The 26801-nt window shown below is 40.8% G+C and overlaps 1 protein-coding gene across 1 annotated transcript in view; it reads right to left on the bottom strand.

Moving 5' to 3' along the window:
* Nucleotides 1–26580, bottom strand: part of pals1a (protein associated with LIN7 1, MAGUK p55 family member a) — a 33971-nt gene extending 7391 nt beyond the window's left edge. Inside the window, exons 1-7 of the mRNA XM_071471175.1 lie at nucleotides 26385–26580; nucleotides 8777–9115; nucleotides 5676–5853; nucleotides 5069–5169; nucleotides 3322–3429; nucleotides 1278–1355; nucleotides 979–1119 (exon numbers count right to left, since the gene is read on the bottom strand). Coding sequence (XP_071327276.1) covers nucleotides 979–1119; nucleotides 1278–1355; nucleotides 3322–3429; nucleotides 5069–5169; nucleotides 5676–5853; nucleotides 8777–8977 — 807 coding nt within the window. The 5' untranslated portion in view covers nucleotides 8978–9115; nucleotides 26385–26580. The remainder of the gene's footprint in view (nucleotides 1–978; nucleotides 1120–1277; nucleotides 1356–3321; nucleotides 3430–5068; nucleotides 5170–5675; nucleotides 5854–8776; nucleotides 9116–26384) is intronic.
* Between the last annotated feature and the right edge of the window lie 221 nt (nucleotides 26581–26801).

The raw sequence follows: 26801 nt of genomic DNA, 5'->3' as shown, positions 1-26801 counted from the left end.
TTGGCTAAAATAGATCAATCAAAGTAAAATATCTCTGTGCATGACAAGCATAAGTATGTTTCTGTTATTACCTTTTTCTTGGCCATATACTCATATAAAGGAAATATATATATATATATATATATATATATATATAGATAGATAGAGAAAAGGTGTCCCTGTCAATCATGCAGGCACACTTCAGCCCTGTAACGACACAGGACAAAAGCTGTCATATATATATATATATATATATATATATATATATATATATATATATATATATATATATATATATATATATATATATATATATATATATATATATATATATATATGTGACAGGATTGCGTTTATAGTGATGGAACTAATTGTTCTTTCTCTGAAGCTGCAACTGTTTTTCAACATTTACACTGAGCTTCATTTTGTCCTGTGTCGTTACAGGGCTGAAGTGTGCCTGCATGATTGACAGGGACACCTTTTCTCTATCGGCTTGTTTTCATCTCAACATTTGAGTTGTTTTTTCGATCCGGTTGCACCACTATTTCCAAATGACAGCAACATTTCAGACCAAAATAAAGTCTTTCCAATGGAACGGCCCTGAATAGTGGATTTGCCCACGTAGGCATAGTAAATTTGTGCGGTGCTTTCATTGCACACAAACCAGCTGACAAAATAAGTGGTCTTTAATGAAAAGGTGTTTCAATTACACTAGCCAATATAGTAGTAGATGTGCATTTAGACTGGAATATGGGCAGACTCACAGTAGATGGATGCATGGTTTTGTTTACCAATCAAGAGAGACAAAGAGGTTTATATAACTTTTTTTCATATATGCAGTTGTGCTACCCATCACCAGGAAACAAACTCTGATGCGTAAATTTGCTGGAGTTCCCTTTGAAAGCTGCTGGAACTCAAGCTAAACTCTGAATGTGGTAGGGTGTCAGCTATCTACACAACTGCTTCCTCCTGGTTTGAGTGAATGTATACATGTCTTACCAGTGGTATATCTTGGGCCTTCTCTATGCGGACTATCTTGACAGTCTCTCCTCCCCACTGGCTCAGTGTTTCTCCTTGGGCAGGCAGTGGTTCAGGCTGCATTTCCCCCTCTGCTATGCTATCGTGCGCCAGGAGCAATGACTGGAACACACACACACACACACACACACACACACACACACACACACACACACACACACACAAACACTCAGCTATAGGACTGTATCAGCAACATTCACTACAGGATTCTTCTCTTTACTTGCTAATACAGCTTTGAGAGAGCGTGTGTGTGTCTGTACCTGGACGTGTGTGTCTGACAGCAGGCTGTTGAGTTCGAGTCCCTCTTTGCTCTGACTTGACTGGATGAGATTCCTGACCTGAAACCAGGGCAATGACACAGAACATCATTGGTATCATCATGTGAAATACTGCGTTAGATAATATAGCTATGATATTGTACATTATCACATACAACCATTCCTGAACATAACTCAATCATTTTAATATAATAAAGCCAAGTGACACAAGCAGGAAGACAGGCAGTGGAGATCAAGCAGAAGCTTTATGAAACTAGAACTACTGCCTCATGGTTGTCTGCCTCCGCCACTCAGACTAGTTTCAGATGACATCCCTGTTTTTCCAGAATCCTATAAAATATTGACCATTTGTGCTAAATTTGACAGGATTCCTGAATGAATTCTTGAGTAATGGCTAAAAGGTGTTTTTTGAAGTCACACTGATCCTGACCTTTGACCACCAGAACCTAATCAGTTTGTCCTTGAGTCCAAGTGAACATTTGTGCCAAATATGGAGATGGCGCATTGACAAGGCCAAAACCACGTTTTGTGAGGTCACCATGACTTTGACCTTTCACCTCCAAAGTCTAATCAGTTCATCTTTGTGTCCAAGTGAACGTTTGTGCCAAATTTGACAAGATTCCTGCAGGAATTCCCAAAATATTGTGTTCACAAGGCTAAAATCCTGTTTTGTGAGGTCACTGTGACCTTGGCCTTTGACCATTACAATCAAAATCAGTTCATACTTGAGTCCAAGTGGACGTTTGTGCTAAATTTGAAGAAGTTCCATCAAAGTGTTACTGAGCAGCGGCCATGAGAATGGGATGGACATACGTATGTCATATGGACGGACAGCCTCCAGAGGATAACAAGGTTAGAATTGCCTCGGCTCTAAAGGATATTTTCATCCATTTTATTATTTTGTAGTATGAGAATGTGCCTGAATGGAGGGAGGACAAACTGAAATGTGCCCTTCTGTGTGCAATGTAACCCAAGTTTAAAATGGGTAAGGCTTTAAATGTCAAATCAAAACTAAAATGACAGTAGTTCTGTGCTAGACTTCAACTAAAGGTGTCTTGAGTTTTGCCCACGGCTGCTGTTTCAATTTTTATCATTTTGTTTCCACTTCTTTAACAATGACAAAGGAACATGCCTCCCCAGAGTCCGGTTTGAACCAAAACTGGGGGGGTGGAGATGCCAACACAGAGCAGAAATAATGTGCTAGTCTTTAATGACATTCCACTGAAATGAGCCATGAATAGCTCCAGCAGCTGGCCAACTCAACACTGTAGCAGGAAAATAATTGCAGCACTGATAGAACTAGCAACAGGTTTATTAGCTTCACTTGAGCTGGTTATGATCAACCTGGTAGTCAGTCGTAAAAAAATTTAACACTACAGAGTTTTATTCTTTACATTTCTCAGTCTAACAGTTTTGGCTTAAAATAAAGTTTGAGCCGTGTGTGTGTGTATGTGTGTGTGTGTGTATACTGTAAGCACTAGTGTTCATCTCTAATTGATCTGGAACAGAGCAGCTCTGTCTCCAACCCCATTATAACACACTCACTGACCTGTACTGTCATTTTGTGTGTGCTTGTGTGTGTGTGTGTGTGTGTGTGTGTGTGTTTGTGTATGTGTTTGTGTTTGTGTGTGTTTGTGTGTGAGTGCGCAATACAGACCTGTTCGACTGTGCAACATACTTTAACTATGCAGTGTGAACTTTTAAAGCACTGTATGCTGCTGCTGCCGTTACCACTGCACTTTGTTTGCCCTTATTACTTATTGTCTGTTATTGTTTCACACTGTTAATATGCCTTTTCACTATTTATTGTTTTATATGCTGTGTTGTCTAGTTTTGTCTAGTCTCATGTTGGTGTGTGTTTTTAATCTTGAGTCCTGCTGTTTTTTTTTTTTGAAGAGATGCCAAACAGAAGACTACAGAGACTACAATGACAATAAACTTATTCATCTTTTATCCTTCATGATGCAACAATGAATTAAATAAATGATCGTTTGAAATACACCTAATTTGGGTAAGCCTGTGTTACCTCCGTGGCCAGCTGAAGTGCCTGGTGTGTGTGTGGGTATGGAGGAGAGGGTCGGTGCATGCTGGTGGCCACGGCATTATGGATCTTCAGTGCTGACTGGAAATCAGACTACAGGGGGAAAAAAGACAACTCAACAGGAGCTCACACAGAAAGCACATCCATGCTGTCGTTTCACAACACCACACCTTTACATCACTTTAAAATGAAATGTAAGTGCAATTAAGATCTAATACTCTGTGAAAACTTAATTCTTTTGTTTCTGTTTTTGAAGGTGCTTTATTCATACTAGTTCATGGTAGTTACCATGAGCAATGATAACATCTTAATAAACAAATGCAGCCACTTCTCTGCTACTCAAACTCAAACTGAAAATTCAATAGATAAAACGGGTTAGACACTGGTAACACACAACAGAGTCAGTTTAATTTAAATTATTTTTTGACTCTAATCCATTGGAAGAATAAGCACATCCCCTAATTATTACAGCTGTGTAGCTGATTCTGAAAATGATCAGTTTTTTTAAACACTGTCTGTTACTTTTTCAAATAGACACTGCTTAACTGTAATGATGAATAAGCACAAGACAAATAGAGATAAAATGAGGAAAAAAAACACATAAGTACAGTTATACTTACAAATACACACACACAGACACACACACGCACACACACGCACGCACACACACACTCACTCTACAATAAAAATAAATCAATAAGTAACTAACAAATGTTTCTCCTATAGCTAGTAATCACCAGTGTATTGTAAAAGCCTAAGGAGGGTATTTACTGTTTGAGTTTGAGCTTCTTTACAAGCAACTTCTCACTCCCCAAATGACACGTCTTCCTGTAAATCCTCTCTCCAGACTTGAAGTCTAGCCTCTGAGGACTCAGGGGACCCAGATATAAGTAAGTCATAAAATCCAGATATTATGCCTTTTCTGCGCCCTCTTATCTGACCAAATCCTAAACCCAGTGTCAGCTCTACTTGGAGTGAAATCTTCATTTCCCCAAATTGGGCTAAAACATGAGATAGGAAGTGATTCACCCAAGTATCTCCTCACCTCATACAACAACCTTAATCATATTCCAGGTAATGGGGCTAGTGTTTTTTTTTTGAGTATCTTAGGACTAGCTGAGTACATATATATGGGATGAGGTAACTTTAAAGAGTAAGATTCCATCTCTCTCCAGGCAGGAGGGTTGTCCTTTGTAAAATAAAACATAATGCTTGGAATGTTCTGGAATAAATAGAGCAGTTTGGGGAGTACATTCATTTTCAAAATCTTCATTCTTCCAATTAAGGAGATAGGTAAAGGGTCGCTATGTATCGATTAAGCTGGTGATTTATTCCACAATAGGCCCTCTTTTATATTTGGTAATATGTTTACACCCAAATATGGAAAATTATTTGCAACTTTAAACTGCGAGACTGCGAGAAACACTCACTTATTTGTTTTTGTGCATAAAACATCCAATTTAAGAAAATGTAATATTGGCACAAAAGAGTGCTTTATCTGTTGCTTTAATTCTTGCCCCACTATAGTCTCCACCTTCCTCCTCCCAAAATGAAACTTTCTTTCCAGCTCTAGGAGTCTTGTGAGGCTCCTGTTGTCACGGATGCTCTAGCTCAGACAACAGTGACGACATTGCAAACCCTCTGTAAATCTCTTGGAGGTCAGAAAGTATTGAAAAATACCACAATTACAGATTCACCCAAGGCTCTTTCCATCTAATTCCCTTTATATTACCTTGTTTAGCAGCGCAAGTACCAGCTCGATGTCATTCTGACTCTGCTGGTCAGACAGACAGCTCCGGACCTGCTTCAGTGACAGCAACAACTCCTCCAACTCTGCAAGAGACACACGTTCATTCACATCAACACTCTGACTGACAAATAAAACACCAGAGATGAGATCAGATCAGATTGGAGGTGAAAACTTGCTTCTCCTGGCTTCAGATTAATGTGTGCCAGTGAGCTTCTTACTTCCTGCTTAAGACCTTTGTTTTACAGTGCGTGTTCCTATCTGTGTGATTATGTGAGTGTGCAAACAGCATCACCCCGACAACATTTTAATTAAGTCACCCTCAAGAGCCTCTCGTGTCCTTCTCTCCCTCCTTAAGAATTCCCTCCTTTACAGCAGACATGTCTTCCTTACATTCCTTTCCCTCCCAGCTTCCTCACTCCTTTCACCCTCCCCTCCATTTTTTTCCTCCTCTCCGTGGCTTCTTTTTTCAAATTTGAATCATCTTTCCAACATCTCTTTCACCTCAATCTCTTCATTATTTCCTTTCCCTTCTGAGATCTTTACTGAAATGACCTGTTGTTCTACTGTTAGCTGTATGTGTGTATTTTACCCAGTGGTATGTGTGTGTGCTGGCTGCTGAGGACTGGCTGCTGCGGTATGTATGTGTCTTCCAGGAATGTGGGGTTGTCGATGCCGATATGAGGATTCTGGGAGAGCTTCCTGAGCCTGAGTGAGGCATTCAGGTCCAGCTGCCGTCCCTCCTCCTCTCTACGACGTCGAAGGTCCTCCTAACACACACACACACACACACACACACACACACACACGGACAAATAAATGCACTGCAGACAGGAATACAATTCATTGTAGCTTCACAGTAATAAAGTGTACAACATGCATCTTTCATTTAAGTTTTTTTATGGCCACTGTTACATCACATACTCTATGTCCAGGATTTTTCTTTTCTCTTCAAATGCTAATTCTTACACTGAATAATCTGCCAATCTATAATCAAGACAATTTGTTTATCAAGCAATTTACAACCACAAAGAGGCCCAATAATAAAAAAACAAGCTAATATCCCTATGAAAATGATGAGTTTCATCTTCTTTCAGTTAAACATAAGGTACTGTACATTGAGATGTGATCAGCTACAAATCTTGACCACATGTGGTTCTGTTGTTTAGATGAAGAATGCAGATCTTTTACTTTAGGCCAACTACACAATAGGGCTGAAGAACTAATAATCTTTAGATTAAAATTTTAAAAGACTGCAATTTTCAAACTGCAAGATCTCAGATTTTCATGATAATAATATACAGAGTATCTTAACAAGCTCTAGAAAGTGAAAGCTGAAGTCAGTGCTGATTTCACCAGCTATAATTACAACTGTCACCAGTATATTTACCCAGCTGTAGTTAATTCATGTTAATTCTGTGAGTTAATGAAACAACAACAACAACAACAACAACAACAACAACAACAACAACAACAACAACAGAAACCTGGTTAACATGCTCCCTGCATGCAAGTATCTGTTCATTTCAGGTTGAAGATGGTTTGTGGAAGAGCATCTCTTTCTATCATTTCCATTTGAAAACATAAGGAGAGCGCTGTGTGTATTTGCTGCTCATAAGAGACCAACAGAGTGAAAACGCTCCTCCTGTGGACCTCAACAGCAAACAGCAATATTTGATTAGAGTCTCTTCATGTAGAAGTAAGATATGTTTTTGATGATGCTTGTTTACAATCAGATCTAGTTTGAAACTATGTAGATCACAAAACAAGTTTATTTGCTAATAACTACAATTGCACGCACAATTAGATATTCTTCTGAAATCTTTCAGCCCTACAACACAATATTTTTGTGTTTCAAGATGTTCGCTGTGTCAGAAAAGGTGAAGATAGGCCGTTTTCTCATATGACCTCCAGACAATGTCTGGTGCTGATTCTGGCCCTTTCAGCACACAACAGCAGATTGTCTGTGTCAGACATGTTCTCACAGCTTGGTTTTGGTGATGGGTGGCAGCTCGGTAGAGCGAGCAGGGGGCAGGATAGAAACGTCATCAACACACCCACTCACTCACTGTGAATTCTCCAAACAATGACCTCCCCTGTTCACACAACGGATCAATCAGACAGAACACGTACTTGTGCTAGGGCAGGGTAACATCTGTTTAATGTCCCTTTTCAACTGATTCAGAGAGTTGTGTTCTCACGTACAGCTCCTCCAGGTAATGTCTACATAAGCTCAGGGTTGCAGTGCATGTGTCAAATGGGATGGGACACTGAAGCAACTCTGGCCCTGTTCAGACCTGGTATCAACCTCCGTCCCGACTGATCCGATCACAAGTGGACAAGTGAGTACAGGTGTGAACGCACCCAGGACGCATTCAGGGCACATCTGAGACCTGATCTCTCCGACCACATTAAGAGGGGGTCTGAGCCACATGTGGCTACATTCTTTTAGCAGAGTGAACATGAATGTGTCCTGGGCCACACTGAAGGAGCGTCTCCTCCACTGACGTCCTCTGCCACAGTCTAACGAGTCCTGTCACAGTTTCATAATAAACTGAAAATATTTTACTACTTCTGATGAATAAAACCTTATTTCACTGTAGAGCTGTGCGCAGCACATTGATTCGTTTGACTTTCATTAGCACTCACTCTGTCTCTCTCTCTCACACACACACACACACACACAGAAGCACAGTGAACAACACTGCTTACCTGTTTATTTGTATATGAAGCAGGGAAGTGAGATCTGATCACAAGTGTCACTGGAGAAACACTGTAAAGTCAGGTGTGAACAGACGAACTTAGAGCTGACCACCTGTGATCTGATCACTGAAGACGCATGTTAATAACACCAGGTCTGAACAGGGCCCATAGCTTTCCTTTCACTACTTGAGTGGCATAGAGAGGTAACTGAACCGAAACCAGCATTGAATGTTTGCATATAAAGACATATTTATTTAAATGGCCATGAAGTTGGAACCATTCATTGTGTTTTTCATATATGCAGAGGCTGATGACCCACCCATAGATGGGTTAAATGTAATTTACATGTAACTGGGGACTTCAGAGGCTGGGGGATCCAATAAAGATGCTATTGTGCAATTGCAGCATTATGGGAAATGTTATGTAAAACATCTTTCCTCTTTCTCTTTGTTGTCTACAGCTGTGCATGGAAAAACACTCCTCCTCTTTCACTGTCACAGAACAACATGGTCCGCCCATGATGAACATTTTTGGGCAGTATAATCTTTTCAATTTAATTAATTTAACTCAATGCAATTCAAGTTTCCTATGTTTCACATCTAAATACTCCACCTGTAAACAACCTAGAAACTACAGGTGTCAGAAATAAACTGGAGTAAAAAGTCAAACTTTTCATTCTGAAATTCAAGTTCAGTGGAAGTGTAAATTAACATAAAATAGAAGATATAAAATATCAGCCCCTCAGAGTTATACTTCAGTACAGCCCCCGGATAAATCTACTAAGTTATATCCCACCACTGCTGAGAGATAGGCAGAGATACACTGAGATACATTAGTGATTGTGGCATAGCATTCTATGTTTTATACTCAGTTTCCATTCTTATTTTGCACTTTCTAGTACAGCAACCTTAAGTAAAAGCACTAATTAAGTAACAAGTGTGTGTGTGTGTGTGTGTGTGTGTGTGTGTGTGTGTGTGTGTGCGTGCATACTTGGTGTTGTCGTATCCTCTCCAGTTGTGCAGATCGTCGCAGCGGCAACATCCGACCGCCCAGCTCTCCCGGACAGTCAACGGCCATTTCTCTGTGCTGCTGTCCTCCCCTCAGCTCTTCATCTCCTCCTCCTCCTCCTCCTCCTCCTCCTCCTCCTCCTCCCTCCCCAGCAACATGGCCGTTCAAATGGGAGGTGGTCATCCCTCACACACACACACCCAAAAGTCAAATGTGTGTGTGTGTTTGTGTAGATTCCAGAGATGTTTAGGATCGTAGATCTAGATATCACAGAGGTCTAGGAGGGCAGCTCAGTAAACAGGCCATCCATGATACCGTCACCTGTGGAGAGAGCAGGAAAATGATGTGATTAATCTAGTTTTACTGGCGCCATTCTGTAACCCAACATTCCTCCAAAATGAGCAGGAGGGATTCTTTGCATCTCATATGAACGGTGACTATCAGGTATTTCTTTAGCTGGGACCTGCAGTCTGGTATGACTGATCAAACACAGGCTGGACGAGAGTTCAATGAACCATCACAAAGAGTGGGTTTGTGTCGAAATGTGTTTAAGTGGTCACAATTGATACAAACGCAGCAAACCACACAGCTGACCTGTGTGATCACTGCATCAACTGGTGTTGCATCTTGCTAATTAGATAAGTTTTCTGACTGGAACACTTAATAGGATAATCCTGCTGGGTCTTATTTCTTATAGTTTATTTTATTTTTAGTGTCACATCGGTGTGACAGTGTGATGTGAAAGTATCAGTTTCCACACGGTCAAAGACATAAAAAGTGTGCGGCTTAATAATAGAACAGAATCTGACTGTAAAGACTTAACTGGACTTAGTTATTGCAGACTTCTGCACCAGAGCTGAGATCACCCAGACTTCTCGAGCAAGGGGAGAAATCCTGCAGCACTGGTGAGCTGTCAAAAAAGACCAGCCCTCTCTGTGTGCCTGTCATTCAGGGTGCACATGAGGACATGCTCTGTGTGTGTGTGTGTGTGTTTGTGTGTGCGTGTGCTGGGACTGGGCTTACTGGCCTATCACAATATGCAATCACTCACTCACCTGACAGAGACAGCGGCGCCATCATAGCCACCAGTTTGTTGACCTTATCTGACCCTCTGACCTCAAGGTCACTGTACTCGCACGACCACCCCTAACGTTCATGTCAATATTGCAGCTTATGTATGCGTCGTGTAATTTTTGCCAACGTGCACGACCGACGCACCAAACGAAACAGGATATGCATGACAGCCACGGTGACATGCGTTGTTAAAAGCAAGTAAATTCCAGGCTTAAGTGTTTTTTTTTTTACATTTCACCTTCATTTTCTCTTACAAAAAGCTATGATTAAGATGGGGATTTGTTTACAACCTGTCTGTGTGACTGCTTGTGTTCCTCACCCCATAAGACTTCTTTTCACTGTGTTCAAAGATCTTAACAATTAAATTTGTTACCACCATGTTACCACCATATGACCAAAGTTATAATAAACCAGAAATATCCTTTTAATGTCTCCTGAACTGATGGACAGGCTGCCTGTTGTTAAAACTGGCCTAAGTGAGTGACTGATTGCTGCCTGGCCAAAAACCAGGCTCAGCTTTTGGATGAGCAACTGGTTTAGCAGTGACTTTGTGGGCCGCTGAGCAACTGGTGTACTAACCACCACCATGAAATACACACACCGAGCACTTCATTAGGATCACCTGTACATCTGCTGATTCCTGCCACTGTCAGCCAAACGTGGCAATACATAACACCATGCAGATGCAGGTGGCAGGGGCTACTTTAACTGCACACCATCATGACCCCCCCTCCATAATGACCTTTACTTTTACTTCCTTGTGTTTCTGTTCATTTTACTTCCTGTCTTTGTCTAGTTGTGTGATTGTCTGCCATACCTGTCTTCAATTACTCATGTGTTCAGTTTCCCTTGTTCCTCCCCGTGTTCTTGTCAGTTACACTTGCTGTTCCAGAGTCCCGCCCTTTGCTTACATGTCTGAACTCCTTGCCCCTGAATGGATTTGGTTTCTTCATCAAAGTAAGACTTTTGTGTTTCTCTTTGTTGAATAAATCTTTGAACTCGTCCAGTCCAGCCTTTGAGTCTGTATTTAACCTTTGACAAACACAAGATACAACATGGCCACTACCTCTCTCTACTGCTCTCTCTCTCTCTTCAGTAGTTCAGAGACAACAATGTCATGAGAGTCTCACACACTCCACACATAACCATGACAACAGCTTTGTCAGCTGCCGGGTGGTCCCCCTGCCACCCAGACGGATGAAGAAATGGTGGGAAAGAAAAGAGAGGGCAAGCGAGGTAGAAAAGAGTGGAGAGGGAAAGAGAGAGGAGGTAAAAATAAACAGTGAGAGTTGGATGGATGCCTTATCTCTGAGTGCCACAATGACAACTATCTCTTACCAGCAGGAGTACACACACACACACACACACACACACACACACACACACACACACACACACACACACACACACACACACACACACAGAGTAAGAGAGAGCAGAGGTCCCATGATGCAGCAGTGAGGAATGCCAGGCAGCCCTGGGAACAAAATTCCGCAGATGGGGGAAGGGAGTGTGTGTCATGTATGCTGTGTATGTGAGTGATCACAACACACTGTGTTTTATAGGTCAAAGTAGCTCCAAGTGAGTTGCACCAGTGTTGTTTCATTGACAATAACTATCAGTTACTAATTACTTCAATTAAATAAATACAAGTCTGTGCCTTCAAGCAGCTTCCACTCATCTCCGTTTGGAAATTTTAAGTTCATACGGCCATAAAAATTAAATATTTACCAGTTCGAGCAAAAAAAAAAAAAAAAAAAAGTACGACCAAGCAGAAAGTAAAACTGAGCAGCTGGTGAATGGAAGCAAAGCAAGCGTCTGATAAGGTCTGTGTCTGTGATAAAGGCTCTGCAGTCTAAGCATCCAGTGCATAATGCTTAGACATCACTGAGCAGAGGTAAGTGCAGGAGGATATCAGCAGCTCCACTGGCAGCCAGCATTCCCTCCTGCAACAACAAACACTAAGCTAACAGCACCATAAGGGATTCAACACAGTGTAGGGATAAAAACGAGGCTGCTGAAACTCATTCAAGCAAGGAAGACAAACATGCTGAGTATAACCACACAAAACACCACTAATTAAGCTTTCAACATAAGCCCATAAAGTCCGGTCTTACAGTCTATGTTGGCAGAGCTGAACTGGTCAAAACGTGAACACAAGTTCAAGTTTATTGTCATATACATTAAAAGTACAGATGTAGATTCAAATACAATGAACTTCATTTGCCCTTAGACTAAGAGGAAATGAGAAATCAAAAGCAGGACAGCAGGTAATAATAAGCAGATAAATAAATAATCAAACATACAAAACATAACACAATGGAAAATAGCGGATGCTGTACTATCCCATAAGCAATAGGTAAAGTGTTCTGTAAAAGGAACAAATAATCAATCAGTAATCAGTTAGCAATCAGTAATCATCTGGACTGAAGGTGCATGCTGTTACTCTAACTGGAAGAAACGGTCTTTAAGGCAGCTGATCCCTGCTCTGATGCTCCGTAACCGTTTCCCTGAAGGAGGGAGAACAAACCCTGTGCTGGGTGGCTACAACGCGCTGTGCCTTCCTTCTGCAACGGATGAGGGAAATATCCGGGATCTGTGACAGTGGTGTTCCTAGGATTTTTTTTTTTATGTCAATTTTATTGTCAGTTTTAGTTGTTTGTGGCAATGTTCTGTAATTTTGCCAAACCAGAGTAGTACGTCTCTAATATGGATGTTCTCCATGTAGCCTGGTAGACGTTAACTGGGGTTTTTTTTTAAGACATTCCATCATTTTTAGGGCATCAGTAAAGTCAAGTCTCTGCTGTGCTTTCTCAAGGTTAAGAGACCAGACACGTCATATACAAAGCCTTACGCAGAATTCTTACTGCAACAAATAATTCAGATGTATAAAACCGTGCACATGCAGAATTCCACGCAAATTAGCTTTTTACATCTCAACTGATGGGGAACTGAGCCCTCCACCCTCTCTCTGCCCTCAATTTAATATGCTAAAGAGTCTACACCTGGACTACCCCTCTCTTTAAATTCAGGAAAAATGGCAAAACCAAGCGGAAAAATTTCACAGAGTATGAGGTGGAGGTGCTGCTTTCAGAGGTAGGGTCCAGAAAAAAATATTTTATTCTTATCTGATTCTCTACATGAGGAGGAAGGAAATGGCATGTCTCTAGCTCAAACCACTGAGGAGTAATAATGCTCCAAACACAACTTCAGATTTGGGAGCGTATGCTTTTTTTAAAAATTCATTCAAATTTATTACTTATCAAGAGGCCACCTGTCACTCACCCTGCAGCCTGTGTTCGGTTCCTGACTGTGCTGTGTGTTAGGATGATCAATCATGGGCCACCACGCCACAATAACAGTCATTCGCATTTGTGCGTCACATATTTGCACCATTGATGGAATGAGACTGTTTTCTGTTGACATGGACAACTTCATCCTCTGATGGTGCCTTTATAGCAGCGCGTGCAGTCCGATAACATCAGGGGAACTGGCTCCGGCTGCTATTGTGTAAACTGCACTGTAATATCAGCCTAGTCAACTACATCATATGAGAACTCTATATAACTGTTCCCTTAATTCTGTGATTTGATATGCCCTCTATCCACTATCTGCCACTGTTATGAATTGCATCCTTTTGCACATGGTTTTATGTCCATCCGACTGTGAGCATGAAAAATGCCGTAGGCAACGTTTTTGTGCTGACGCAACCTTTGTAAATGAGGCCCCAGGAGAGAGAGTGTGATATGAAATTAAAAATCTGAAATTTTTCACAATTTCAACAGGAGCATCGCTGATGTTAACTGGTGTCCTAACAGAACTGGACTAGTTTTCTGAACATTTAGGGAGAGTTTGTTGTCTTGACACCACAGAGCGAGGCCCCTCACCTCCTTTCTATATCCATCGCCATTGTTGTCTGTTGCTGACATGCCCGAAGTATTTCAGTACCACCAATTTGAGGCTGCAGTGGCTGAAGTCCCCGGCCACAAATTAACGCTTCCACATCGGTGCACCATGAGTTGTTAATCTGAAAGCTACTCCCCAACCAGTCGCTTCACACAAACAACCCATTCGGTACTGTGAGAAGCTGACAGGCTATATGGCTATAAGTCAACTAGGTTTCAGTAACAGCCCACTATATTATCACTAAGCAATTCAGTGCTTTTCAGGAATAGGACAAAGTGCTTTACAGTGCTTTACTTTCCCCCATGCAGACACCTAACGCAAACATCTCATACTTATCTGGAGGAATTCAGAGTGTGGTATCTTGCTTAAAGACACAACAGAGGGTGCTGGAAAGGCCATCAAGTCCTTTACACAAGGCTAGAGGTTTCAACACTGTAGAACACACTGTATGCACTACTACTGAAATGCTGAGGACACACACACACACACACACACACACACACACACACACACACCAGAACAACAATCCACATTTGACACTTATGTTGTGTTATGTATTTGTGTTATGTATTTGTTGCAGTAAACCAAATGTTCACCTATCTCTAGCTCACAATTACAAGAGATTCATGTGAACAGCTTTTCCCACTAAGCTGCTTGTGATTAACAGTTTAAATGATATGACATGAAAACCTCTCAAACAAACCAAGGATTGGCTTTAGAGTATATTTAATGTTGTCATTTTTCAACTGTGAACACAATAGGTACAGAGCTAGTATGTGGTATGAGTTTAAGACACAGCTTTGGTTTCATGCCTTTGGCGTGTCTCTGTCCACCATGCAATCTCTCTGAGTTAGAGCAAATCACACAGAAGGAGAATAGTTATGAAAAGGGCATCTGATTGGCTGCAATGTTACACCTGAACGTAATATCAAGATCAGTGTTTCTGGTTTGATGATGTGGGGTTTGGTTTTGACCCCCAGTTTGGTTGGAAAAGCTTGTGCTATGGTTTATGAAGACCTGTTGCTGTTTCCAACTGGATTCCTGCCCTCAGACTAGTGATTTGGTTAAATAAGCCTTCATCTGTCTGGACTGCTCACTGCTGAAGAAACACACATGGGTTTGATCAGCTATAACCTAAAAAAAAAAAAAAGAAGGACTCCCCCATCACAGAAACACATACACAACACCATCTGTCACCACAGCTTACCCCCTGCTGTGCATGCATCAATGTGTGTAAGCATGCGTGTCTTGCTGAGGCAACAGTTCAAGGCAAAGCTATGGGAAACAAGAAGCTCTTCCAGTATTGCCAATATTCCCATATTTACGCCAAATATCTCCATAGTGATACGATATATGACACGACTCATAAGTTCACACTTATTTGAAACTGTAGCCACAGTGAAAATTAAGCATTTCAAAGAAACCTTAATAACACCTAAATATTTTATCGATCAGAACAGATGGCACAGGAATAAAAAAAAAAAATCCCTTCTCTACATAATAACTCTATGTTCTTTTAGCGTTTCAAGGACAATAACAGCTGTAATAAGTAATGGCTACATAACAGATTTTTAAAAATGATAATAATGTGAGAAATTTGATGTCGCCCATATCTATTAATATTGCACATCTTCGTATCTAGATAAGGATATGATGATAAATCGTTGACTACAAAATCTCCTTCAAAATAGTTTCTCTAGTTCCTCTCCATAAACCATCAGTCCGTTTACGCCCTCCTCAATATCAACTCTGCATTCCTCCAGCTTCCATCTGCAGCTGCTTCTGTCTTAGCCAACTAGGAATTTTGCTTAAAATTAATATTCAGTAAAACCATCAACATATCTAAATGTTAGCATATATCCTAACGCTGATCAGTAGCTGAAATGACTATGATATATAAATATAAGTATCAAAAATGTGTTCACATGTAATGTCACTGATACTTTGTAAAGACATTCAAAGCAAAATGTTCTAAGTACTGTCTAAACATTGTAATATCATGATTTCTTGCTAATGTTATGGAAATGTTTTTTAATTATTCTATTATTGACAACAGTTAGTCAATGAATAAATCAATTACCCAAGAGAAAATGAATTCGCAGCTATTTTAATAACAGACTGATCTTTGAATGCATTGAGAGTCATGAACAAATGACAAACTGGATAAAACCAGTTAAGTTTGTTTCCATTTTCTTGTAAAACAGAGGATCTGAGTTGTCTCAACTTCACACAAGTACCTGGAGGAAAAGCTGATGGCTGCAGTCAACAGCTAAGCTGGTTATCAGCTAGTTCAGTTAACCATAATCATGAATTATATAACAATGTGTGGATCATTGTTCTAATCAAAAACATCAGGGCTTTCATTTTTTATCTGCTTGTTATTTTTTATCACTTTTTTGTTAAGTCGTTTGTTCCTGTCAAGCTCCCATAGAAAAGATGATTCCGTTTTTCCAGGTTTCTGACTGGTCTATAGCAGCAGTGACCCACACACAACATTCACAAAGGCTGACTGAGCTGGTTGGGTACTCACAACACAATAACAGACTACAGTCGTCACTGTTCAGTCAGTGTGAATGTCAGACTGCACACTGGACTATATGGAGGTGTGTGCACATCAACACGAGCACAGCAGCCCCTGCTGTTTTCAATCTTTGCTGTGGTATCCAATTTGGTATCTAGAATAACGGAATTTAGTTGGTGTTGGTACCAACTACCACATTTCTGGTATTTCGACATTCCTAGTGTGGTGACTTGGAAAACAAATGTATCTCACTGGTATAGGGAGATGCAAGAAAATATGAATCAGTATGTAATATTTGAATCCAGTTTAGTTTGTTTATTTTTAACTTTTGTTGACAAGATTTTAACATTAAGTGATTTTTAAAGGTGATTGACAAGAAGCAAAGTCTGACATAAAGCAGGACTTAAGTGTGAACTTAAGGTCTGATGTTTACTGTAGGATTATCTCAGTGTGCTACCTGTTTATTTAAGATGTGTTACAATGACAAACAGCGACTGGCTTCTTCTGAGAGTAGGACAACAAAGCCTTGTATGTTAAGCCACACCAGCAGGTGCGATGCACTGTTAGTTCTGGCAAATGTGCACTATCAGCAACAACAGGAGTAAACGCAGCTTTTCAACTTGATTCCCATAGTTCCAGTTTTGAGAGTAGATGTACATGAATAGCATTAATAATATGGTATAATAATATAATAATTTTATATTAAATATAATCTCTCTTCTAGCTTCAAAATAGCTGCAAAATTCCTTCAGGTGATGTCATCTGTAGGAGTTTTGCAACTTGCTTAGGTTGCGAGCTGTACTTCCTCATTCTTTGTAGACCTGCCTCCAAGAACAGTAAACAGGGCATGTCCAAACTCAGGAACCAAAACAAGTCCTTGCCACGAGGTTCCCCTGGCAACAGGGAAAAGCTGACAGTAAGAGCTGTGGAATGCGACACAACAGCGTTTGGAAATGGAGGTGGCCACCGGAGCGTCATCATGACTGCAGCTGACAGAGAGGCCCTGTAGCTGCCCGATGATGTCCATGGGCCAGACGCACACCCATGGAGACAGAACTGAAATTGCCTCACTGCAAGAAACTTCACTGCGTTCAGCTTCTGACTTATTTATTTATTTTTAGGATGAAGCAGAGGTTGCGTTAGGCGTTCTCGCTGTCCATCATTTTCACAGACAGGGTCGTAAAAAATTATGTCATAATCTCTTATTTAATCTAATTTCATTTCATTTCATTTCATTTTTTTAATGATAATGAAGCATATCCTGTTTAATAGCATTTAATTTTCAAAAACAACTCAGATTATGCATTAATGGCAGCATGGAGAGAAAGGATGAACTGACACTGACTCTCAACGCCACATGAAGCAGGTGATTTCTTTTCTGCAGTGGCAGTGGAGGGCACTCAAACACTTAAACTGGCAAATATAAACTTGCAATTTTACTGAATTAGACAATTACAGTTAAAATATGAACAAACTATTGACAATAAAATAAAGTGAAGTCCATTTACCTGTTGGAGCCTGAACTCAAACCGTCCTCCATAGATTTAAACACATTTAACAATCTTTAGAACAATAAACAGGACCAGGACAAAACCTAGTACATGGCTGGACTACTTAGTATTTGCATTCTGCCTAATGTCAGCTGGTTTCAGCCCTTCATCTGCTTGCTTTTCTCCTACTCTCTGTGCTAACGGTGTTCTCATTTACATGTTTATCTGTTTCTGTTGTATGACAACAGAACAACAGAGTGACCATATTTTCAAACCCCCAAACCGGACCGCTAAGTGTTCCACATGTTCATGCACGTGCAGATGTTTGCACCACAAACATTTTCTTCAGGATCAGGGAATATTATTTCAGCGCTTAGCAAACCTACTAATGTACAGTACTGTGCAAAAGTCTTGGGTCACCACGAGCTTTGTTGTTTTAGCAAAGTTTAATGACCATCCATATTTATTTTTTGGTCTCTTTATTGAGATACAAACAGAAGATACAGGAAATATGTACACAAAATAAATTAAAAAAAAACACCAAAACACAATTTTCAGAACAAAATGACTTCTACAGGCTAGAGTCAGTATTTAGTGGGACCTCCCTTGGCACTAAGCACATCTTGAACTCTTTTAGGGAGACTGTCCTGAAGTTTTCTGAAGTAATCTTCTGGTATGTTACACCAGGCTTCTTTAGCACTTCCCAGAGTTCTTCTTTAGGCTTATGTCTTCTATTCCTCTCTCTGTCCAGGTGATCCCATACTGCCTCTATAATATTCAGGTCTGGACTCTGTGGAGGCCAGTCCATGACTGTCACCATTTTAGCAGCTGTTTTTCACTGCATTAGCAGCGTGCTTGGGGTCATTATCATGCTGAAAAATAAAATCATTCCCATTCAGGCGCTTTCCTGAAGGAATGGCACGATGAATTTAAACCTGTCTGTACTTTGCACCTTCAGCATGTGAGATCGTCTGAAATGTGTGTGCGCAGGAACCTGAAACGGGAAACTCTCTGCACTGTCTGTCCATTCATGTGCAGAGGTGGATGATTGTCCTGCTTCTTCCTGAAGTCAACAATCAGTTGTTCTGTTTCTTGTGGTGTTGAGTAAGCACCAGTCTGTTGTCATACTCAGTGATCAGCCCCACCACTGTCATGTTGTCTGCAAATTTTATGATTGTGTTGATGTGATGGATTGATGCACAGTCATGGGTGCGCAGGGAGTCGAGGAAGGGGCTCAGCACACAGCCCTGTGGGTCCCCTGTGCTGAGTGACAGAGTGGAAGAAAGGTGGGGGCCCATCCTGACTGCCTGCGGCCAGTTCATAAGGAAGACATGTTGGAGACCAATCTGCTGGGAATGATTTTGTTAAATGCAGAACTGTAGTCCACGAACAGCAGCCGTGCATATGCTCCTCGTTGTTCTGAGTGGAGTAGTGTGGTGTGGAGGGCGATGGGGATGGTGTCGTCTGTTGACCTGTTGGCTCTGTTTGCATATTAATGTGGGTCCAGGGTGGGTGGGAGAACAGCCTCGATGTGCTTGAGGACCAATCTGTGCAACGAGGGTCAGAGTTTTCAAAGTGGCTCTTAATTCTTTGCTTGTAAGCTGCTTGGTCATCTCTGATGCCTCTCACTAGGTCCGACCTGGCTGCCCTGTACTGCTCAGTACTACCGGACCAGAAGACAGTGTTGCCGGCCTCAAGCAGGAGTCGGACTTCTATGGTCATCCATGGCTTATTGTTTGGGAATACACAGATGCGTTTTGTGGTGGTGACATTGTCTACACAGTTTGTTTAAATATAACAGTACTCATCTTTGAATAGTACTCTCTCTAATACTCCCTCTGGCCAAACTTGTACAACTCCAACAGCTGCTTTGACCGTGTTGATAAGGGGTCTGTATGCTGGAGTTAAGAACCAGCAGATGTGGTCAGACTGACCCACGTCAGGGAGAGGTGCTGCTTTAAATCCATGTTGGATGTTACTGTAAGCATGGTCAAGCATTTTTTCCCCCTTGTGGGAAACTGTACATGTTGATACAGTTTTAATAGAACAGTCTTCAAGTTTGCTTGGTTGAAATCACCTGCAATTACAAATACTTCATCTGGGTGGGCTCTCTGTTGTTTACTGATGGCAGTTAGCAAGTGGCTCAATGCAGTTTCCGCATTAGCATCTGGAGGTATGTATACCGTGAATTCTCATGGCATATAAAAGAGGCGGCATCTTACGGATAAAAACTCCAAGTCTGGAGAGAAGTGACTGTAAATAGTCTTTAAGTTTGTGCACCAGTTGTTGTTTGTATATATACAAAGTGTATATGTGTATGTGTATATACAAAGTCCATGCTCCTGTTGGAGCAGGGTGCAGGGTGGCCCCTAGCCATATAGCCGTGTTTCTGTGATGATGATAACCCAGCAATCCTCCAGTGAGTTCCAGCTCTTCCATTTTGTTGGGAAGTGACCTTGCGTTTGTGATATAAAGGCTTGAGAGTGGTGGTTTGTGAGGGTCTCTGGTGTTCCGGCTCAACAGCCAGGCTTTTGTTTCCTCTCCCTCCGCCGCCTTCATCGCTTCCCAGCTGGGATGGTAATCCATTGGAGCCGCACCAGTCTGACGAGCTCCATCAGGACGTCGTGTCCAGTGAACCCAATGTTGAGGGCACGGCCACTGGACATCAAACCAATGCTTAACAGTTCATGTTGGCTATATTTTTGTTGCCATATGCATATGTAGTACTCAATAATAAATAAGCTAAGAGAATACTGATTAAAGAGCACCAACTCACGGACTGCTGAGCCGCCGCACGTACGTGCCATTTGCTGTTCTGTTAGCTGTGCATCAGAATGGTGTCTTGCTAAGTGTGCTCTTAGATTAGTTGAGCTCCCAGAGTATTTGTTTTGGTGTCACATTTTGCAGACAGCACCGCTCCAGTCAATATCCATAGTGTCTTCTTTAAGCTAAAATGAGCCCACACTTCAGCTCTGTATGTCGCAGGAGCTGGTCTAACTCTTTCAGATTCAGCCATCAGCCCCAACGTTACCAGTAAGCTTGGATTGCTAATCCTAGCATTAGTGGTGCACCCTTACACTACTTCCTGTCTCTGTATGTTGTTACCAAGTGGCAACCTCCAAGGCTGAAAGATGAAACCAACACAGAAGTGCTAAAAACTGCACTTGTTCGAATGGCCGCTTGAGGTTGGCTCCGAAAGTGAGGCGCTTTGAGTGGCAGGTGAGTGAGCGTATGCTTGCCACAAACTGACACACACCAAAGTCTCGGCTCCAGTCAGGCACTGGCAAGATGGCGATGGTGGTGCTGCCCACTCTGAGCTTCAAAATCACTTTTCAGTAACCTATGGGTGACATCACAGAGGCTACAACCCTCTTTATTTAGAGCCTATGGCTGTACTGTGGAGTAAGAGCCAAATAGCAGAAGATAAATCAGAAACACTGCCATCAGGCGAAAACACAAAATGAACCACTGTCTGCAACCAACCTTAGCATGTAAGTTAAAATCCATATAGTGTTTTTGAGAATCAATACAGCATCTCAAAACATTGTTCTGTGATACTTAAGTGTATTGACTTCTTACATCCCTACCTGGGAGTAGCCTGCAAGGCTGATTTTTCTCAATTCTCTCTGGCTTTAAGGTCCCAATTTTGAAAATAACTGCATGTATGTCTACTACAAAGGTTTTAAGAAATGTCTTCTTTTCCAGCAGTGAAATTCCCCTTTAATTATACCAGTGGTTTAGGTTTTACTGCTCAGCAATAAACAACACAACAATCATTACAGCAGTACAGCAGTAGCAGTAATTTATACATATTAAAACCCTCTGGTAAAGAGACAGGGGGAGAAAGAAGAGTAGCAGAAAATGAGGGATTAAAGGATGGCAGACACTGTAGATTTTTAATACACACCATATAAGACCGTACCAATCATGACATGAGTCCTTACTCTGAACTTAAAGACTGAGCCAATTTGATCCATTGATAATTCCAATAAAGTTTATTCATAAAAGATGGCTGCACCCTCAACAATGCTGATGAAAAGAGAAAAGCACCATTACTTTGTGCTGTTCTAATATGAGCGGAAAGCAAGATGAAAGAAGAAAAGTTGTGCAGATCAAGATCAAGATTATAGCTATGTAGATACTAGCTGGAAATCTCACTGTGGAACACAAACAACCAGCAGAGAGTGAGTAAAGAAGTAAGTCAGTGTGTGTGTGTGTGTGTGTGTGTGTGTGTATATTGTGAATGTCACTGGGAGCAGAAGCAGAGCCGGCTCTTATCTTGTGTTTAACAGTACACACTGAAACACACACATACATGCTGTACCACCTTGTACCAGACAAAGAGAAACTGAGCCGAAATGAGGGAGAAAAGGAGGAGCACAGGCATAAACTTCAAGTCATTTATGTCAGTTAAGATGTGCTGCATTAGAGAAGATGAACAGAGATGACAGATTCCCAAAGCCTGTCATCAATTTCTAAAAGCTATGACATACTTGAAGTGGGAAAGTTTTCAACTATTAAGTAATGTTTCAATAAACAGTTGTAGAAAAATGTAAGAGATGTTTGTCAAATATTTATGCACCACACGCTTCAGAAGTCTCAGGGTCTATGCCTGCTCTAATGTGTATGACCATTAGTTGGTGCATTTAAAATTAAGATAGAAATAATGATTATTATTTCTTTTTTTAATGTTGGAATAGCATTTAGTTTTTAGAATATTTAAACTCTACTGAAAGACTTGCTACGGCACACTAGAATTAAGCATGTTGATTAACCAAAGCAGGGAGGAACCTTCATTATATCCGAGGTGGGCAACGCTGACCGTGACAATATCAGCCCCAGTGGCTGCATCAGTAACCCTGACATGGTGACACATGCGGATCTGGCAGCAGCCTAACACTGGGTCCCAATCAGGTCAGAGAACCAGAGTGAGAATGAGAGGGAGAGTGTGAGCTAGAGAACAATCCAGATTACAGAGGACTTCTGTTTTTTTGCTGTTCTCACCTCACTGGCTCACCAGCTCTCTGTGTGTGTTTATGTGTGTCCGTAAAAGTCAGCCTTGACTTCATCACCATAGTCATGTGACCTCATACCTGGCTTTAGAACCTCTCAATTGCAATTCAGATCAATTAAGAGTTTCAAAGCATCAGTGTTCACATACTGTCCAATACAGTAAACTACACAGCTGTACACTGATGAACTACATGCACCTGCTGGTAACTGACTAGACTGACAGCCTATAACTATCGAAATCGGAATCTCAGTATGGGTTAGTACAATATCCAAATCTCAGGAGCCGCAATTTTTTTGATAAAGGTAAAATGTGTCACAACACATGATTATAAATGAAGCATTGTGATGCTTCAGAGATGCTGCCACCTACAAGTCATACGGTATAAGGGATCAAGGGAACAGGTTTGTTTAGTATAACCCTCCCCACACAACCCCCAACCCCCATTTTTCTTTTCTTGCATATTGTTCAGCCCCACATATAACAGCCTGTAACTGAAGGTAAGGTACCTTCAGTTAGCTAGCTAGACAATCCTCCCATATGTTGAAAAATACAGTCCATCCTATGAAAAGGAGTCATCATTTTGTAACACCACTTACTCAACACAGAAATATAAAATATTATTTTTCACTGTACTAATAATATGAAACATAAAAACAGCTTCTTAGCTGCTGTTAAAGGCAATGCAGAGTAATAAACAGGAATTTCCTTTATACTTAAGTATGTTTAAAAAGTCATTAACTGAGTTAGGCTCAACCACTAACATTTATGCCACTATTCAACATCAGAAACAAGACTAGGTCAAAACCTAGTATATGTCTGGACTGCTTCGTTGGCTATTTGCATTCTGCCTGGTGTCAGTGGGTCTCAGCCCCTTATTTTTGCTTCTCTCCTCCCCTCTGTGCCCATATCAGCAGTATCTTAATACAGATGAATTTGCAATAAAACAGTTCTCATTTACACCTTTGTCTGTTTCTGTTGTCAGACACGCAGCTGATTAAAACTACATATAAACCAGCAGTCACTTCCAAGCCATTTCCAAGCTGCTGCTCTGCACAACTAAGATCCTTATTTCATGTCAATCATTTCATGTTGTCTGAGAAATCCCCCATACAATATAGACAATGGCTGTGCTGGTCAGCTTAGAGAGGTGTGTCCAAAAAAAATTTTAAACGTTGCTTTAGGGGTCTGAAAAGTGAGTAAGTCTAGCAACAAAGGTGCTAAGTTGGCAACACTGCTTGTTGGCAGAAAATTATTTTGAAAGAATGACTACCAGTGGAGAAACCTTATCACTCAGTCAGTCAATCAGAGAGCCACTCTTTTAGGTCAAATTCCACACATATACAGTCCTCATGCTTGGACATACAAAAACAACATACAAACCAGGACTGAAATGATTCCTCGAGAAACTCAATTAACCTGATTAATAAAAGTCATCGAGGTATATTCTTTGCATCGAAGCTTCATTTAATCCATATGACAGCTCAGTAGTCACCGTTAGAGATTAAACAGATGCCAGTTTCAAGCTATAATCACAGTAAAATGCCAGATGGTTAGTTTTACCATTGAAGTTTAATTATCACTATAACTGGGGCCGATTACCGTGGTTACTTAAACTCACATTTGCTTCAGTATGGCATCAATCAGCAAGCAATGTGGGTTTGTTATGTGTCAGTCAAAACATGGCGGAAGGAGATGACAGCGCTCATCTGGAGATTATCATCCTTCTAAAACCTTTTTACACCAAAGTTAGTGGGTGTAAGTTGGTAAATTGTAGAAATAAAAATGTTGAATTTTCTTAAATAGAAACCAATTGGTTGTTCATTAAAAAAAAAACTGTTTTTTTTTTTGTCATTTTTTATATATCCTATTGTTTCCTTATGTCTTATTATTCAATAAGACAAAAGTTGTTCTTTACCCGATTAACTAATGGAATAACTGGTAGAATACTCGATTACTAAAATAATCAATAGCTGCAGCCCTAATACAAACACACCACCCAAAACTTTTAAAATCAAAACTCTTTGCCACAGTATGGACCTACTTCTATAAATGTATGTTTATATACTGTCAATAGGAGTGTCACGCTTTCACCAAAAAACAATCCATAACAAGAGCAGCATGCTGGACCGGTTTGGTACTTCACAAGCCCTGGTTTCATCGGGATCTTTTTGATATTAGTCACATTTCAATGTGTTAAGTGTAGAAAACTCTTAAAGAAATGTAGCCCACTACCTGGAATTCAGTGCACAACCAAATGTGCAAACCAAACAATTCTGTATTGAATGCAACAGATGAAAGTTGTATTTCAAAACCAATTTTAACAGTTTTCCACTCCCAAGTTTACGTTCCTAAATCTGACCAGTTATTGGGTGTATTTCAAATTTAACTAGTCATTAAGTGTTTGCTCCCTGGATCCAATGTGCCAGATAAAGCACCATACTGTTATCATCAAATCCGTCCTGACAGCCTCAGGCACACAGTATAGCACTGCAAAGGGAGAATCATTCACTGATATTAAGTGATTTCAGTGTCAGTGCTTATCAAGACAGCGCCTTGTCACTGATAACACATTCACTGGGTAAAATCTAAGCCTTCCTCTGCCGTCTTTACATGTCTGTGTCTGTATTTATTCAAACTCATCCTCCTCGTTTACACTGTAGCTAGAAATTTTTGTATTTGGGCTTTGTACCCTGAATCATTGACCCTCACCATCTGTGTGCTATTGTACCATTTTACAATACATTTGACATTCACAAGGATTACAAATCAGATTAAATTTAAAGGAAAGAAAATCGCATTAAGTCACTTTTGCCACGAATGCTGTTTTCAATAGCACTGGTGCAATCATATGTTGGCACACCCCAACAGACAAGGTCCTCTAATGCTGATAAGGTTACTTCATTCGAGAAATATTTAAGTTATTTCTATCTTTTACTTTTATTGTAAGCATACAGCTGGTAAGACCTTTGGGTAAAACATATGTTCTTGTTTCCCCAGATGCTACCAACTACAGATTTTGTCAGCATTTGAAAGTCTCGATTCATTAACAGTCCTAACTCTTATCTCAAGGGACATGTGTCTGTCCTGACAAGCACAAAACACAGTAACGTTCAACATTAGCCAGCGCTAACGTCAGATGAACACAGTCCGCTGTTGTTAACAATTACATAATGTCAGCATGTAGCGCTAACAAGGTACTTTCTTTCTGTATCTGACAAAGTCAGAGCTGACTACCTAACTGAAAGAGACACAAAGCAACTACAAATCATGCTAAGTGAGTGACGTTAGCTTAGAGAAATTACTGTTTTGTTTCGCCAATTGTACGATCAAAGTCACCCAAAAGTATCAAGGCATGAATTAGCTTCATTTTCAGTAAAGATACAGTGCCTTCAGTTGGCATAAACCTTTCCCATCAGTTTAGCGACCCACCGCCACAAAAACCTACTTTATTTAGCAACTGTGGCTTAATTTTACTGAACGTTATTAGGCTAGCGTTAGCAGCTAACTGGCTAACTTGCTGCTTCCTGCAGCACCTGTTGATAACAAAGCCACTTCAGAGCAGACCGAAAACACTGTAATACTCACTGTGTCTGAGCCGTCTGCGTTCTCCCTTCACTGCTAAATCCAACCGGGAACTCTTAAATAAGTGCTAGTTTTAATCCAACCACTTGTATTTCTGGCTTTATTATTCTAATTCAGTTTCGGTCTGACAGCCCTGCCGCTCGTCTATTGGACCCAGTGGCGCAGACCTCTCCCCTGCCCCTCCTCCTCCTCAGACTGTCACTTCCACCTCCAGACAAGGGGCGGAGCCAGCAAGCCAACAGCTCGATTCAACTGTTGAAGCTACGTCAGCACTGTACAGCGGGCTTATTACTGCTGCTGAATTTGTATCAAAGAAGACAAGATTTACCACAGACATGGGCAGAAACATTGAAAAAAGCATCTGAAAATGTGTAGGATACATTAATATTTACCTCATATTATTATTAAAGCCACGTATTT

This window comes from Trachinotus anak, unplaced genomic scaffold (genome assembly GCF_046630095.1).
Source record: "Trachinotus anak isolate AG129_WGS33_773 ecotype Australia unplaced genomic scaffold, CSIRO_AGI_Tana_v1 ptg000033l, whole genome shotgun sequence".
NCBI classification, from domain to species: domain Eukaryota; kingdom Metazoa; phylum Chordata; class Actinopteri; order Carangiformes; family Carangidae; genus Trachinotus; species Trachinotus anak.
The sequence above is the reverse complement of the archived record's forward strand: the minus strand, read 5'-3'. Positions and strand labels throughout refer to the sequence as shown.